Raw genomic sequence first — 15,891 nt, 5'->3', positions numbered from 1 at the left:
ATGTAGGGATGCTCCTCCAAAACTCTGACACTTTCACATTCACACCCTCCCCCACCCCCCATTAATATTACCCCAGAACTGAGCCATTGCCTGGACAAGTGCAAAACCAAGCCAAACGTAGGGCCAAAGTCATCATGTGTCATGGGGGTTAGTAGCCTGCGGTGGTTGATAACCCTACGCTCACCCGGCAACCCCGCTCATTATGCTCAATATTCTTCTTGCTACCGGTGCTGGACTATGGCCAATCGCGGCCTCCCTTCCAGCAGCGACACTTTGCAAAGAGCGTCCAAAGCCAGGCCGGCGCTGTCGTTTGATCGATGCCAAGCGATCTGCGATCATTCTCAGCGCCGGGTCGTGCTACTGATTTTTAATCTCCAGCTGTAGTTCACGGAGAGGTCGCAGGGTCAAGGCCAAACAAACCAGCATCCCCTGCACGGTTCGGTCGTTTGTGATGTGGTAGAAGCTGGATATAAGCACACCCCCTTGGGAGGGAGCAAGGCCAAGTGTGCTCATATCTGAAGCGTGCTCGTCTCAGAAGTGTCCCATCTTTGTCTTCTGCCCACCGGGTGTGATGTAAGGATGCGTTGCTGAGATGACAACTGTGCTTACAATAGATGTGATAATATCCAGCGCCGACTGCAATACGTTCAAACCTATCAAAAAAATGTCCGAACGCCTCATGCAGTTTCGACTGAAACAACAACAACAACAACACAAAAGACCGTGGCGCAAGTGGCAAAGGTGAGTTTTCAACCTAACGCACCGTTGTGAGTCGGGTACAAGCTACAGGTGCAGCTCGCCAATGGCTTGTATCACGCCACTGCTGTCAGTAAGCCCGTAATCGCAAGAAGATGATGCTCTAAGGGCAGTGTATCGCAAAATCTTTTTCGGCCCCGCTGGTCCACTCTGCCGACGCAAAACATTTCCGCGGACCACCCCCCCCCCCCCACCCCTGATGACAAAACGCATTCACTTTCCTGTCTAAACACCAGTAATACAAAATAAATGTAATTACCGGAAAATATATATTTTTCATGGAGCTATTACGTTATTTTTTTTTTTAAAGGGGGTGGGGGTCATTTCGATATTATGGCTGGGGTAGTCTAATTAGGGTAAATTACCTAATTCTAGATTTGAAGCTTTCGTGAATGCAAGGATTCATATTCTTAGGTTTTTTTCGGTAAAGTCACGTAGGAAAAAAATGTAAATTAAAAAAAGTAAAATAAAAAATAAAATAAAAATCACGACGTTTCGGAGGCAATACTTGATACAGCTATCGTGCTGTGATGATCCCACCTGAAGATGGAAGCTTGTGTTGCCTCCGAAACGTCGTGATTTTTATTTTATTTTTTATTTTACTTTTATTAATTTTATTTTTTTACCTACGTTACTTTACCGAAAAAACCCAAGAATATAAATTACCTAACTTCATTTTTTATTAATTATCATAAGTAAAATATTAGTTAATGTTAGACCACTTGGAGTACCGTGGCGAACCGTTGGTGGTCTAGGGACCACACACTTTGGGGAACCACTGCTTTCGAGGCCCTTCCCTGGAGGGTGTTCACGTATTCTGTCATGCTGGGCGGATATATTTTTGAAGAGGCGGTAGTCCCCATACTTTACTCCACCGCACGTGACCTGCCAATCAACCAACTGTTGCGTGTGCCCCATTTATACTGTTGGGTGGACAAAAGCAGGGGGAAGAAATTTAAGGAAGTTTTACATTGTTTCAACTATCGGGCTGGAACATCGAATTGAACTGGCGACCTCTGGATTACGAGTCCAGTGTGCTCACTCACCATGCCACCAGAACATGTGTTTTTCTTTGTTAAAGCACAGGTGAGTTACATTCAGTGGAATATTGTAAAATTAAAATGAGTGGTATCGCTCTTACGATGGTTTCATCTCGAAACTGCTCTATCTGATGAAAGCCCAGTAAACTCGTAGTCATGGGAGCAGGGGCGGCCCTAGAGGATCTGCCAGCAACTGGTGCCCTCACGGCGAACCACGCAATCGGCGCTCCCACCCTCAAACCCCAAGGGCAGATCCAGGCTGAGGTTTTTTGGTAAACTGGGAAACATTTTGCCCCTATATTCCGTGTAATGTTTTTAAGCGGATTTTTTTTAAACAGAGGCATCATTATTCGGTTTGCCCGTCCATCCCTCTGTCCAACCAAAAAATTATCATAAATGTTGAGAAATTTATAAGAATTTATATTCCCTTTGTACGCGCACGGGAATTGAAATAATGACATCTTCGTTATTTTATTTGTATTTTTTTATTCGTATTTCCCCCCCTAGAATTTGGCGCCCCCACTTAACTTGGTGCCCTAGGCGACCATCCAGTTCGCCTATATGGACGGGCTGCCCCTGCATGGGATGTCGGAAAGAACCGCGGGACAACACGCATTCTATTTGGCTCATGCTACAAACAATTTTGAAGCCAGGCTGTGGCTTTACACACGCCTGTCCACTGATAAGCTGAACTCAATAACAGTCAGCAAATGTGATGGAACCCTCACAACTCTGACCAAATTATTACGTAATTGGCCTTGGATTAACAGATATATATACAGTACAGTGTATATACCAACACATGCAAACACGCAAGGGCAAACAGATTGAGAATATTATGAAAAGGAGAAACAAACAATACCTGGCATTTTGGACAACCATAACTTGACTGCATATCCCAGATTGCACAGGGCAAGCAAAAAAATAAACACATCAAAGCATCAGGGCACAGACAAGCAGAGAAACAAGTTCGAGAGAGGACACTTTCCACTGGTGAGACAGGGACACACACAAACAAGGCAAAGTGAGTACAGCTGCACACTCACACATTGCGTGGACTTTCTTGCACGTGGCTTCCAAACAGGTTCCAGACATTTGACAATTTGATTATACCATTGGAACCTCATTTGCCAGTAAAAATATGATAATTGTTTTTTTACCCTTCTATCTGGCAACAAAACTGACACCTTTTTTTTTTACAAGGAGTCATGTTACATAGACAACAATACCTGCAGTCATAATGCAAACAAAAAACATAACTCTGATAATGTGCACTGTCCTTGAAGTTGATTGGTCCACACCCGAGACAGCTTTCCTTAGAGCCTAGTCTCACATGGGTTGGACCAGATGACGTCTAAAAAAGGTGTCAGTTTTGTTGCCAGATAGAAGAGTAAAAAAACAATTATCATATTTTTACTGGCAAATGAGGTTCCAATGGTGTAAATGCTTACCCCGAGCTCTCATACTCTGATGGTGCATTGTCTTTGAGTTGTGCGCCTTTCGGCGTCATTTGGTCCAACCCATGTGAGACTAGGCTCTCAGGAAAGCTGTCTCGGGTGTGGACCAATCAACTTCAAGGACAGTGCATACATTATCAGAGTTATGTTTTTTGTTTGCATTATGACTGCAGGTATTGTGGTCTATGTAAACATGACTCCTTGTAAAAAAGGTGTCAGTTTTGTTGCCAGATAGAAGGGTAAAAAACAATTATCAATGAGATTATACTAACGTGGCAAAAAAATAGCGTTAGCCTCAGCGCGGTCTCATTCGAAGAGTGAATCGCAGTGTGCCGTCTAGAGGCGATGACGTTCAGACGAGTATGACCGAGAGAAAGGGAATACTAGAAAAGGTGGAATACTACGTGAAATGATGATTAAAATTCATGTAGAGTCAAAACTTCTGTCTAGATTTGAAGTTTTCGTGACTGCAGGGATCCATACTCTTTAGTTCATAACTTCTGGTTAAACAGAACTAAAATGAAAACGGCTGACTATAACAACACACTCGTCATCATCAGCTATCATCACAGGCCTCTTCCCTTGGTGCCTCGTTAAACTTTCATTGCACAGCATCCAGCCCTCGCCACGCACTAACCCCAGTCGTTAGCACCCATAAGAGACCGTGACCTGAAAACGCAGAGGGAGAAACGGTTGCGTCTTGCAGCTGTCTGACAAGCCAATGGAGAAACGCAATGGCTCCGAATCATTCATCATCGTCATCAGCTCCATAGTCTCTCCAGTGGTGGTCAAAGGCCTCCCCCAGGACGTCATCATCTTTCACAATCTCACAATAAAACAATCCATCTGACTCCTGCATGCCAGATGACCTCTTTGCTCCATCTTCCCGGCGAACGTTCTCTCTGGAAGTGTCCTCCCCCTTCGGCTGCCACTCCATCATTGATGCCGACCATTGGCCATCACGCCTTCTTACGACAAGTCTTGCCCAAGCCCCCTTCATTTTATTAATCATCAGCATGTCTCTAACCGGAATACCTTGCAGATCTCGTCAAGGAGCATACACCATCATGTGAACTACGGCCATCCTCACAGCGGCTTTTGGCTAACCGTCAAACAAAGACGCTCACTGCGTCGCACACTTTCAGATGCGCTTCTGCGGCCATCTGGAATGCTCTTCCTTCTGATATTACGAAGCCACTGGAGCTATGCACTTTTAAATCGAGATTGAATACTCATTTCTGCAGAACTGCTTTTTTGCGTGTAGTTCGTTGTATTTCCCCCATCACCTCCGATTAGCACGGTTGGCTATGTACGTACAGACATAAACAATACAACATACGTACACACATATAACCTGCATATTCTCTCCAAGATGTGTATTCCACATGCTGCGTCTCAGTATAATTACAAGCGTTTATTTAATGACACATGTGCCATACATTGTTATTCCACAGATGGCTTTTTGGCAGAATGAAGGAAAGATTACAGGTCATAATCATGATGGAATTTACTGCAATAATTACCATTGTCATCGATAATTAGGACAAATAATGGGAATGGAAATACCTAATTACATGAGTGACCACATTGATCTGCCAATGCGTAATCCGTACAGACTTCCATTGGGGAAAGCAAGATATAGACACATTAATAAAATAGAGCCACATTTACAAACCCTGGCACTTCGGCTCAGACAATGAACAAAGCATGATATGCTTGCGGCTGTGTTTGATTTCATGTGAGGCAGCAGTGCAGCGCAGCATGCATTCACCTATGCTGAGACGACACATGCACTGACTCAAAGTGTGTCTTGAGTAATCTGCAGATCTTTGCCCTGTGGATTTGAAGATTCGAGATAACGGAGCTGAGCTCTGTAAAAAAAAAAACTACTGGGAAGAAAAATCTTAAACGGCAAAAGAGTTTCACGACTCTCTTTTGTTTAATATATTCCTAGCAGGCTAGACGGAATTATATCCTCACCCTTATTGCCTCGTCTTTGTGGGTGACAGAGGGGTCAAGCAGCAATCACACATCGCAAAGGTGCCCCGCATGCAATATTAATTCCCATCGCTCTCTCTTTCGAAGTGTCACACGAATTCATTACGAGCGGAGGCAGGGAGCGCACTACACGTAACATCTACCAGGACCAACCGCTTTTCCCCTTGTGAGGGCATTCAGTTTTACATGGTGGGGGGGGGGTCACGTGTTCATGCCTTGGCCGAGTGTATTTTGCAACGGGCGGCCGATAAGACTCACCCGCGCCCCGGTAGGAGGTACACCTTGACGAAAGGGTCCGAGAAGCCGTTGTTGTCACGTGGTGCCAAGCCCCGCGCTTGCAGGACGTGAATGATGAGGTTTCCCGAGTGGCGGTCAAAGCTCATTTGCAGCTGCACGGTGGAGACAATCATCAATCAATCAATCTTCATTTTATGTGCCAATATCGCCCTCGATAAAGTGGGCATCGGTGCACATTACGCCCTCCGCGGCCGACGTCGACTGGGCAAAGTAAATTGCAACCGTGCACAATGAACAGCATAGGAATGGTAAGTAGTACAAAAAATAAAGTAAATGAAAAGTAAAGAGTTTTTATTTTAGATTTACAGCATAAGAAAGGTAAAAATAAAGTAAATGAAAAGTAAAGATTTCGATTTAAAGCTTTCGTGACTGCAGGGATTCATCTTCTTGGTTCTTTCGGTAAAGTCACGTAGAAGGGAAATAATAAAATAATACAAATAAAACATAATAAAATAATTCTCACGACGTTTCGGCCACAACGCAAGCAGCCGAAAGAACCAAGAAGAAGAAAAGTAAAGAGTTTATTTAACATTTTAGATTTACAGCATAAGAATTGTAAGTAGTACATAAAATAAAGTAATTAAAAGTAAAGAGTTTTTATTTAAAATTTTAGATTTACAGCATAAGAAAGGTACAAAATAAAGTAAATGAAAAGTAAAGAGTTTTTATTGAACATTTTAGATTTTATGGGCCAAGGAGAGGGCAAAGGGCATGAGGTCACCAAACGTGAATCTCATTGTACGCTCCTGCGAGCACACGGCACACACACAAAAATGGGTTTTATAGCATGTAACACATTTTGGTTATTGCACTTTGCCACGAATAGGCACAGAGCAAAATGTAGCATGGAATTCAATACGAATGGATATAAAAAAGTGTTTAAAAAAACGATTACCTGAATCTCCCCAGTAATTGGATGAGAAGGTTTTGTAGCTTCGATCTGTTGCAATCAAATAGAACAATAAAACATTTCACTGAAGAAATAACAATCTCCATCCATTATCAGTCAGAAGAAAAAAATACTTTGTAACATTGCAGATTTGAAAAAGTTACATTTCTTCACCAGTTTGATGTCTCTGCTGTGCATCAGAGAATGCATAAGAATACAAAATTGTGTGATGCGATCTACACAAAACGTCAATGGCATATAAATAAATAGAAATGCCATTGGAACAATATAATTAAAATTGGTTCAACACGTAATTTAAACGTTGTTCTCTGATGTGGTCCATGAAGTAAATAATTAAAGCGGAATCTTCGAATTATTGTTTTGTTTTTATGATTCATGATGCATACATTCACTGATAAACCACTATGAAATGGCTATGTAAGAACTAACACTATAGTTCCCAGCTCATAAGTCTTTAAATATCAAAACTTAAAAAAATGTGTTCGTAAAAAGTTTATTGTTTACATTAACTCACAGCGTATACACAGCCTATGAATTAAATGCAGCACATGATATGAGCACACAAGTCAACATGCAGGCTGACAGATCACCGTCATGACCGATGACAAACAACACGGTGTTGTATGCCCAGCAATTGGGACCCTGCCAATATTCCCGTGGATATTTTAAGACTGCACGTTGTCGGAGGCAACGTGCTCGCGGGAAAAAAATGGCAGCGTGATGTGACATCGCTTCCCGAGTGTATTAATCAGAGATTTCAGATCCACGGATGAAACAATCCGGCTGTGCTAAAGGTGGTAAAACTCTGGCAGTCCAAAACCACTTGCTGCTCACAGAACACGGAGGGAACAGTGCGTGCGGTGATATTGCAGCCACCGTGGCCACACAAGTGTGGGATATCTCGTTGCGGACGTTCTGCCGTAGATAAGAGGGCACAGATTTGTGAAGTGAAAGCTATTCTCCTCCACAAGATCAAGGAAAACAAAAATATATTTCTATCAACCAACTTTATGCATTCCTTTAAAAAAAAGGCGTCAACCACGTCAGACCTATGAACATTTGACTCCATGACAAAGAGAGGCTCCCAAAGTTGTAATTTTTCCATGCAAAAGGAATATCTTTATTTTCTAAACGTATGCAACGTTACACATAGTCCCCACTCAACTCTCTTCTCGATGGTAAACACATAGAACAGAACCAGCACATGAAAGGAATCGCATTTTGAGGATCTGTCAGCAGCAAGGTGACATCCACTTGGGTTAAATTTAACGCGTAACAAGCCTGATAATTCATGACCAATGGCTCATTTTTATTTCGCAAAAAATAAACGCACTTGATATGGTGCAAGACTTTGATATCCATGTAAAGGCAGGTTGAGTAAATATATGACGTTGAAGGATATCAACGTCATGCAAACACCACTAGGGACTGCCCTTTCACGGCGCTGTGAGCCCGGTGGCGGAGCAAGTGAATATCATCCAAGCGGCCTGGATGATCTTCTTGGTTCTTTCGGTAAAGTCACGTAGAAGGGAAATAATAAAATAATAAAAATAAAACATAATAAAATAATTCTCACGACGTTTCGGCCACAACGCAAGCAGCCGTCCTCAGGTGAAGAACAGGTCTGTCGGAAAGGCAGCGTCTGAATGAAACACCACCAGGCTTGGAGCGTATATTTAAGCTGGGTTGGAGGGGGAAGAGCGCCTTGACAAATGGATGATGCCACCGTTTTGCAAGTGGGCAGCGGTGAGGGAGTGAAGGGGTCGGGAGGAGGATGGCGATGGGGGCATAGCTGGCTCGACCCTGCCAGTGTTGTTACGCAGGGACAAATCAGCGCCGTCTGCGTGGAGGCGCTGTGTCGCCCGAGGGATGGGACACCGGGCGGGCGACGTTAATGTGGCAACGACGCCGGCTCGAATCCCTGCCTCGCGTCACGATAAAATATTTTTGGTTGTTTTATAGCTCCCGCTATTTATAGCGTGGTGGTACATTTTTAATGCATCATAGCTAGTGGTGGTGGAAAAAAAAGGCAATGTTTATTACAACACAGACAATTTTTCCCCGTAAAAAAATGACATCAGCCGGGGTTGTACCGATCTAATGCATGGATTTTTAGTCGGTGGGGGGGGGGGCTAAGGCCCATTATTCCTCCGTGCCCACGTCAGGCAGTAATAGGGTGAAAGCCCCCTACCCCCACTCATCTCCGACCCTCCCCACCCAGCTTGGAAATTCAAGACCACGCTACCGAGTGTGGTCAAAGTCTCACATTAAGCCCTGACGACAACGCAAAAGCACAATTCAAACAGCGGATGAGATCCAGCAAGCTGGGAATCAAGTAGTTTTGCGCAGAATGTCGGGGGCAAGTGCTATTAGCGAGCACCGGTGAAGGCCGGAGCATGCAAACTCACAAAGACAACGATCCCCTGCATAGCCTACACATATCGTTGTGGCAGGTGCTGTTCGCGGAGCATCTGTCCATTGGGACAAATACGCATGCACGCGCGCACACGCATGCACAGGTACAACTAGCTGGGTGCATCACGCCACAGGTGAGACTGGCAGGGTGGATCATTCTAGATTTGAAGCTTTCGTGACTGCAAGGATTCATATTCTTAGGTCTTTTCGGTAAAGTCACGTAGGTAAAAAAATTTAATTAATCAAAGTAAAATAATAATAAAAAAACTCCTATCCAGGGGCCTACCCTGGCTCCTCCTCCCTCAACCAGTATATATACAAGGTCGGAACTCTTGGAATTTCTCATTTACTTGATACAGCAAGCGTGTTGTGACGGTTCCACCTGAAGACGGAAGCTTGTGTTGCCTCCGAAACGTCGTGATTTTTATTTTATTTTACTTTTATTAATTTAAATTTTTTACCTACGTGACTTTACCGAAAAAACCTAAGAATAGGGTGGATCATGCCACAGGTGAGGCTAGCATTGTGGATTATGCCACAGGCGAGAGGCCACACGAGTAGAGACGGGAGACAAGAGGTAGCCACTGGCCTTGGAGTGGCGCTTCTTGCTGCCGCTGGCGGGCGAGGCAGGTCGGCTGGGGCTCGACGTGGCTGACAGGCCGTCCCGTAGATGCTGCTGCGTCGTGGCCACGGGTGTGGCCGTGCCGATGACGATCAAGGTCTTGCCGTCCATCTGCGCCGTGGCTCCGGCTGCTCCTCCCGCACACTGCGCCACTTTGCGCAGCTCGTACGCGAGCTGCTTGGGGTCCACGCCCGGTGACCTCTGGCGCTGCGATGCTGTGAACCAAACGCAGCATGGTTCGTGGCTTTGAAGCTGCTTCTCCCCTCCCCCTCCAACCACCTTTCAATCTATATTCTTAGGTTTTTTCGGTAAAGTCACGTAAGTAAAAAATGTTAATGAATAAAAGTAAAATTAAAATAAAATAAAAATTACGACGTTTCGGAGGGAACACAAGCTTCCGTCTTCAGGTGGAACCGTCACAGCACGATAGCTGTTCCACCTGAAGACGGAAGCTTGTGTTGCCTCCGAAACGTCGTGATTTTTTTTATTTTAATTTTACTTTTATTAATTTTAATTTTTTACCTACGTGACTTTACCGAAAAAACCTAACAATATGAATCCTTGCAGTCACGAAAGCTTCAAATCTAGAACCTTTCAGTTTGTCTCTGTAAGATGGCCCTTGCCAACCACGCCTTCAGGTACGCTCAACAGTCGAGCCCAGTCGCACATTGAAGTAACAATCGTGGCCCGCCTTTGTGAAAAGGTGGGTGCCAAACACGGCGTGATACCGCTCTGAATTACTGCTTTGGGTTATACAAAAGAGTTGTAATTAACATGCGTTTGAGAGTCTGATTTGACTCTGAGAGAGTTGAGAGTACGAATGACTAAGTGATCTCTAAGCTAGATTCGAAGCTTTCGTGACTGCAGGAATTACTCTTTGGTTCTTTCGGTAATGTCACGTAGAAATTAATTTAATCTATTTCTACGTGACTTTACTGAAAGAACCAAAGAGTAAGTGATCTCTCTCTCTTATTAGCAACTCACACTCATAGCTGATTCATTTAATGGTATAATTGCACAGACCTTATTCAATATAACCACTTAATCTTTTGCAAGTGCAAGTTTGATTTTTGGTTTTGACATGGTGTTCGGGTGATAATTCATTTCTATAGAACTGCTTTTTGTGTTTAGTTTGTTGTCCTTCCCCCGCACCTCCAACTAGTACAGTTGGCTTTGCGTGGTGCGAAAGAAATTCAACATACAGTACATACATTTGGGACACGTGGTGTAGTATTTTAATACAAAGTGTGATTTTTGCACAAGGTGAGGGTTATTTATTGTAAGTTATCACGAATAGGAACGGGGAATATGTATGCCATTTGTCAATTACTTTTTGAATAGAAAACACTGCATACAATATTTAACTCATTTTATTTCCATCCTTTCATAAAAAAAGAATATTTCATGACATAAGCAAATAAAGCACATCATGAGTAAAAAATATTTTGATGAAAACTGAAGGCATTTTAAATTCATAAAAGTGAAAATATTTTTTGTCTGGCAAGAAACTATTTAAAACACCTTTAATCTGTAATAAAAGCGATTCCATAATTCATCATTACCACATGCCATTTCTAGAATTTTGCCACACAAATCTACCAGTCACTGCAGGTCGATTGTAGCAAAAAAGCGATGAGGAGAAAGAGTAGGAGGCTCCTTTCCCCAGATGTAATTCAAAGCCAATCAATAGAATGAGGGCAGTTGACAGGGTTTTTCCACATCGGCCAGAGTCCTTTTTGTTTGCTTAACAGCAAAAGCCACAGGGGCAACGATGAGACCTCGATCCACAATTGCCACTGCTCAAAGGGACACCTTTAGACTCAAGGCCCGGCCTTTCAAGAGCGCATTGAATACACAGAGACGATACATATTTGCTTTTGCTTTCACGGCTAGCTTTCAAGACATCAACTCTCTCTTTATCGGTATAGCTAAAAAAAACTATCGTCAATATGATTCATTCCGGTATACTCTGGATGATTCATCCAGTACGGTATACGAACTCTGGCTATTAAATGTATTCTCTAATGCGAAGGTTGACGGCAGGTTTTGGATATTTTGAATTAAATTGGTCTGCGTGGCAAGGTAGAAAAGTAGGTCATGTATGTCTCAGGAACTGATGTTTAGAATCAACAATGAACACAAGTTTCAAAAAGAGGACACCACAGTGGCAGCACAGCAGACCAACAGACACATTGTTCAAGGGAATCCTTCCCATACACAGCCAAATGAGCAGAACTCTATTAATGGGCCTAGCCAAGTCTTCCATTACTAAAGTTCTGGAAATTACACCGTATAATCACTTTAATAGTTCTCACACCAGGTACAGACACTAAATAAAATATGGATTTGCCCACAGCTCGCGGTGGCAGCGCGGATTGTAAATTTTCTTTTTGGTGGGTCCCTGGGAGGCCTGCTGGGGTGGGGGCAGGAAGGGGGAGGGGAAGTGGGGGATGGATGGGGAGGGTGGAGGGTGGCAGGCAGGGGAGAGGGATCTACAGTTGCAGTTTATCATCCTCGTAATGAGTTAGCAAGTGTCGTTAAGGTTTTCTCCTTTTTCTATTTTTACTGGTGGGACCTGGCCCCACCGGGCTCCCTGAACGACGATCCACCACTGGACAGGTCAAGCACTCTTTACTTGCGTTCCAGAACTATACGACGGAACAAATTTAGACCACCTCCGTTAATAAAGTCTAAATGCGAGTCGGACAACTATTATTATTTCATGAGCATTTAAGATCTCCTGCTCAATTGGCTCTGGGTGTCACAAGTGTAAAAAAAAAGCTATGGCTCTGATTTTGACAAAGAGTCTCAAAGAGGCAGTGAGATGATGCGTAGACCTTACTTACTCAAGCTGGAATATTCCTGCAGCTCTAGGCGTTGAGGGTTCTCCAGGTCTGAGAGCATGTTGAGGTCCCTGTCCGAGGACACAGATCTACACACATTATTTTGTTCCACTGTAGGCGATTTCCACAAAATATGGCTCCTCACTCACCGAATTAACATTCAAGAGTGCAGCATTTTTGCAGGGATTAAGACAACGAGTACATTACGATAACTTCCCTTTAACCCCTGGAAGTTTTTGTTTTGCTCTTTTCAGTAGGTCACGGGATTTTGTTGTTGCTGTAAAAATGCCGTGCGGGCAGCCAATTCGGATATCACGAGATATTTTTTAATAATACAAAAATAATTTGCTTCGACGCACAAGATAAATGCCATAAAGTAGGCGTGGAAGCATGCAAGAATTAATAAATAAATTCCGATTCTTAAGCTCATGGTGTATGATTTGGATCGCGTACGGATACACGTTATTCCGCTTCATGAATGTTGCACGCAATGGTTTGACATCACCCCTGCAGCTACTTAGGAGGCACTAGCATTCACTGCAATATATACACTGTAAAACAATATTACTCATTCGTTAATCAAACATTGACCTTGAATTGCTGAAGTTCATCGATTTGCACGACGAACTGCTCCACCCCTACTATAGAGCATTGAATATACAGTTATTTAACACACACACCTCCTGTAACATCGATAAATAAATGCTAATACTACATTAAACTATCTGGGGTTATTTACCTCCGTGGTATAACTACAGACGGCCCCCGTTAATAAGGATGGCCCGATTCTTAACGCACTCTCATTTACAACTCTCCGCCGGGCAGAGGGAGTGCCAGAGCGTCGCAGTGTAAGGACCCTTCATCAGCACAGACATTGATCGACACTCCTTGCCAGGTTTTAGCTTTTCTAATCTTCTTCGAAGGCTGCTCAATCCTTGTGTAAGCCTCAAGGCAACAACATCTTGGGTCGGGCACAGTGGATATTAGTCTACACCGAGGCCCAAAGTTTATTGCGTTTCTTCGTGTAATAAATAAAATGACCGTTCCTTTTGTAATACAAAAACGCCGATAGATATGCAGCATTATATACAAGGCGTATTGCTGTGCATGTGTATATTTTAAAGTGCTAAAGCGAATATATATATGAATATATTTCCACCTCCTCTGTTCCATTCGTGGTTGACTTTGGCCCTTATCTCTCCAGGGCTGATATAATGGACGCCACCTTGTGGGAAGTGGAGTTGGATCCTGGCTAGCGGCTTCGAAGGGCTACCGACCAGCATGCATTCAAGAGGGCTTTGTGGATTGTCTGCAGGGCTACATTGTCAGCAGCCGGAGCAACGAAGTAACATCCGTTACTGTGCTGCACTATACTCGATGTATATGCTCCCCGCCTTCATAGACCTCCGCACTGACCAGCGTGGTGCAGTATGGTCAACGCGCTCATAACAAATGACCCGCGCGACATGGGGGAAGGCCCTCATCCAGGAGTGGATTTGGCAAAAGGGCCACACGTGCTATCGCCGTTGGCGATTGCAAAAAAAAAAAACACGTTTATTTTGGCCATGCTGCTGCAACATGCAGTGACTTCATCACCCCAGGCCAGAGATGATGTTTTGCCAGTGGCTCCAGCCACTGGGCCCGTAGGCCGAGTGTGCGTCGCGTCTGCCCCTAGCGCGGAGAGGGCCGCGAGACGGTGGCAGCACGTACAGGCGGACGCAGATCTCCACCTCCTTGTCGTGTCTGCTCAGGATGCTCTGCACCTCCTCGAACGTCCTCCCGGTCAGCGGGATTCGGTTCCATTCCAGCACTTGCATCCCTGCGGCAGGGCACGACAGCGAGCACAATACGGTGGCCTCTGATGAAACCGTCCGGAGCTCATTCATAGGCCACGAGTTGTGAATAGAGCATGAGTCGAAGGGGTGGGTTGGCACTACCTGTGGTGGTAAACGCCACCAGTAATCCGACTGGGCAGTATCTCTCTTTGGCAGAAAGCTTAGTTGTACGTATATGTCTTTCGCACGGTGCGTACCCAACCGTGCTAATTGGAGGTGCGATTAGTGCGCTTGGCACATACTCTGTTTGATACACTCTCCATATTTATTGTCATATTACGTGGATGTTTCATGTCACATACGTTCTTGTTTTTACTACTCAAACCGGTATTCTCTATGTGACCTACCGCAGTAAACATGGAATGTTTGGCTAATGGTTTTAAAAACATGCCAATGTTCCATGTTTATGGAGACTATGGTGCCTTTATTTTACAAAAAATCTATCTCAGAAACAGTTACAACAGTGACCTTGCTATCATGTATATATATTTGTGATCTAGAAGTAAACTAATTAAAGAAAATCATGGTAAGCATTTGCCACACTAGGTAGTATCAACAATACTTTTTTGGGCTATTTACTCAAGGACCATAAAGCCACGCACGGAACGCTGGGTGGCCCATAAGTTTCATCACGATGGGCTAAACCGACATCTGTGTTACGTTGCTCAGCAGACTTGAAATGGTGCCTAAGATGATGCTAAGTCACCAAGGCAGCGTGCGCCCCCTCGCTCGCATCATGAGATGTTTTTTTTTAACAAATGTGTCTTTTCATTTTAGCAAGGGCCTTCCTTTGTTTACGAAGAAGCTACGAGACTGGCACGCAGCTGGCCGCAAGACCGCCCGCTGAAGCTTCGTGGCTTATTCTAAAAAAATTAAGGTCACATTGCGTTTACGGATAAACAAATGTGGGAGGAACATTTTCGGAAAAAAAAATATTATTTTCGAAACTGATTATCAGTCTTAAATGTACACAGGCCTTTGAATTGCACATTGAGTCTCGGGAAAATATCTTTACAACAGCGCTGTGTCACGATGTAGCCATGATCATTTCTTCACGTGAGGATGTTTTTTTTTTTCTCCGAAGAACACCCGTGGAATACCAAGGGGTTACTGTACACGCGTCTGCGGTCGCCACCAACCCGTGGCTGACCATTTTCACTCTACCCTCAACCGCCCCAAAGCTTTTCGACAAACTACGGAATTGTTATTGCTTCTCTACGGCCGAAGTGAATGTGCAGACATTCAACAATTTAGCGTTATATATATATATTTTTCTTTTCAGAGATTGTACAAAATGCACAAATGGTGCATCAAATATAAATCATGCACATTGCACCTTCTTTCATGTCTGCAAGATTTTGGTGCAGAAAAAAGTGCGCAATTATTATAATGAAGCGTACAAGCGTTTCAGTTGTTTCAAGAGGAAATGCTCATTTGCATCTCTCACTGGGATCTATAGTCCTTTGATTTTATTATTCCTTTGATATTGGCATCATAAGGTCTCACACACAACATATTTACTGCTGGAATTCCCAACAACAATGGCAGGTAATGTTGCAGAATTCCTTATTTGGTTTATATGCTGCATCGCATTTGCCTATCCTGCCATTCAGAGGACAAAAATGCTTTAATGTGACATTATATTCTGTACACTGAAATTAAATGAAGAATGTAGCAATTAGCCCTCAAATAATTATACGGTTTTAACTCTTTTGGGG

The 15,891-nt window shown here is 43.7% G+C and overlaps 1 protein-coding gene across 5 annotated transcripts in view; it reads right to left on the bottom strand.

Moving 5' to 3' along the window:
• PCLO (piccolo presynaptic cytomatrix protein) overlaps positions 1-15,891 on the bottom strand; it is a 185,870-nt gene that overhangs the window by 40,165 nt on the left and 129,814 nt on the right. For 4 of the 5 annotated variants that reach the window (XM_078598792.1, XM_078598794.1, XM_078598795.1 and 1 more), the window contains 5 exons: positions 14,049-14,157; positions 12,342-12,427; positions 9,463-9,710; positions 6,444-6,488; positions 5,510-5,640 (listed from right to left, as the gene is read on the bottom strand). In XM_078598792.1, coding sequence (XP_078454918.1) covers positions 5,510-5,640; positions 6,444-6,488; positions 9,463-9,710; positions 12,342-12,427; positions 14,049-14,157 — 619 coding nt within the window. The remainder of the gene's footprint in view (positions 1-5,509; positions 5,641-6,443; positions 6,489-9,462; positions 9,711-12,341; positions 12,428-14,048; positions 14,158-15,891) is intronic. The other variant, XM_078598793.1, reaches the window with a different exon arrangement.

This window comes from Lampetra planeri, chromosome 11 (assembly GCF_965212315.1).
Source record: "Lampetra planeri chromosome 11, kcLamPlan1.2.h2, whole genome shotgun sequence".
Taxonomy (NCBI): Eukaryota; Metazoa; Chordata; class Hyperoartia; order Petromyzontiformes; family Petromyzontidae; genus Lampetra; species Lampetra planeri.
Note: the sequence above shows the minus strand (reverse complement) of the source record. Positions and strands in the feature narration are given on the sequence as shown.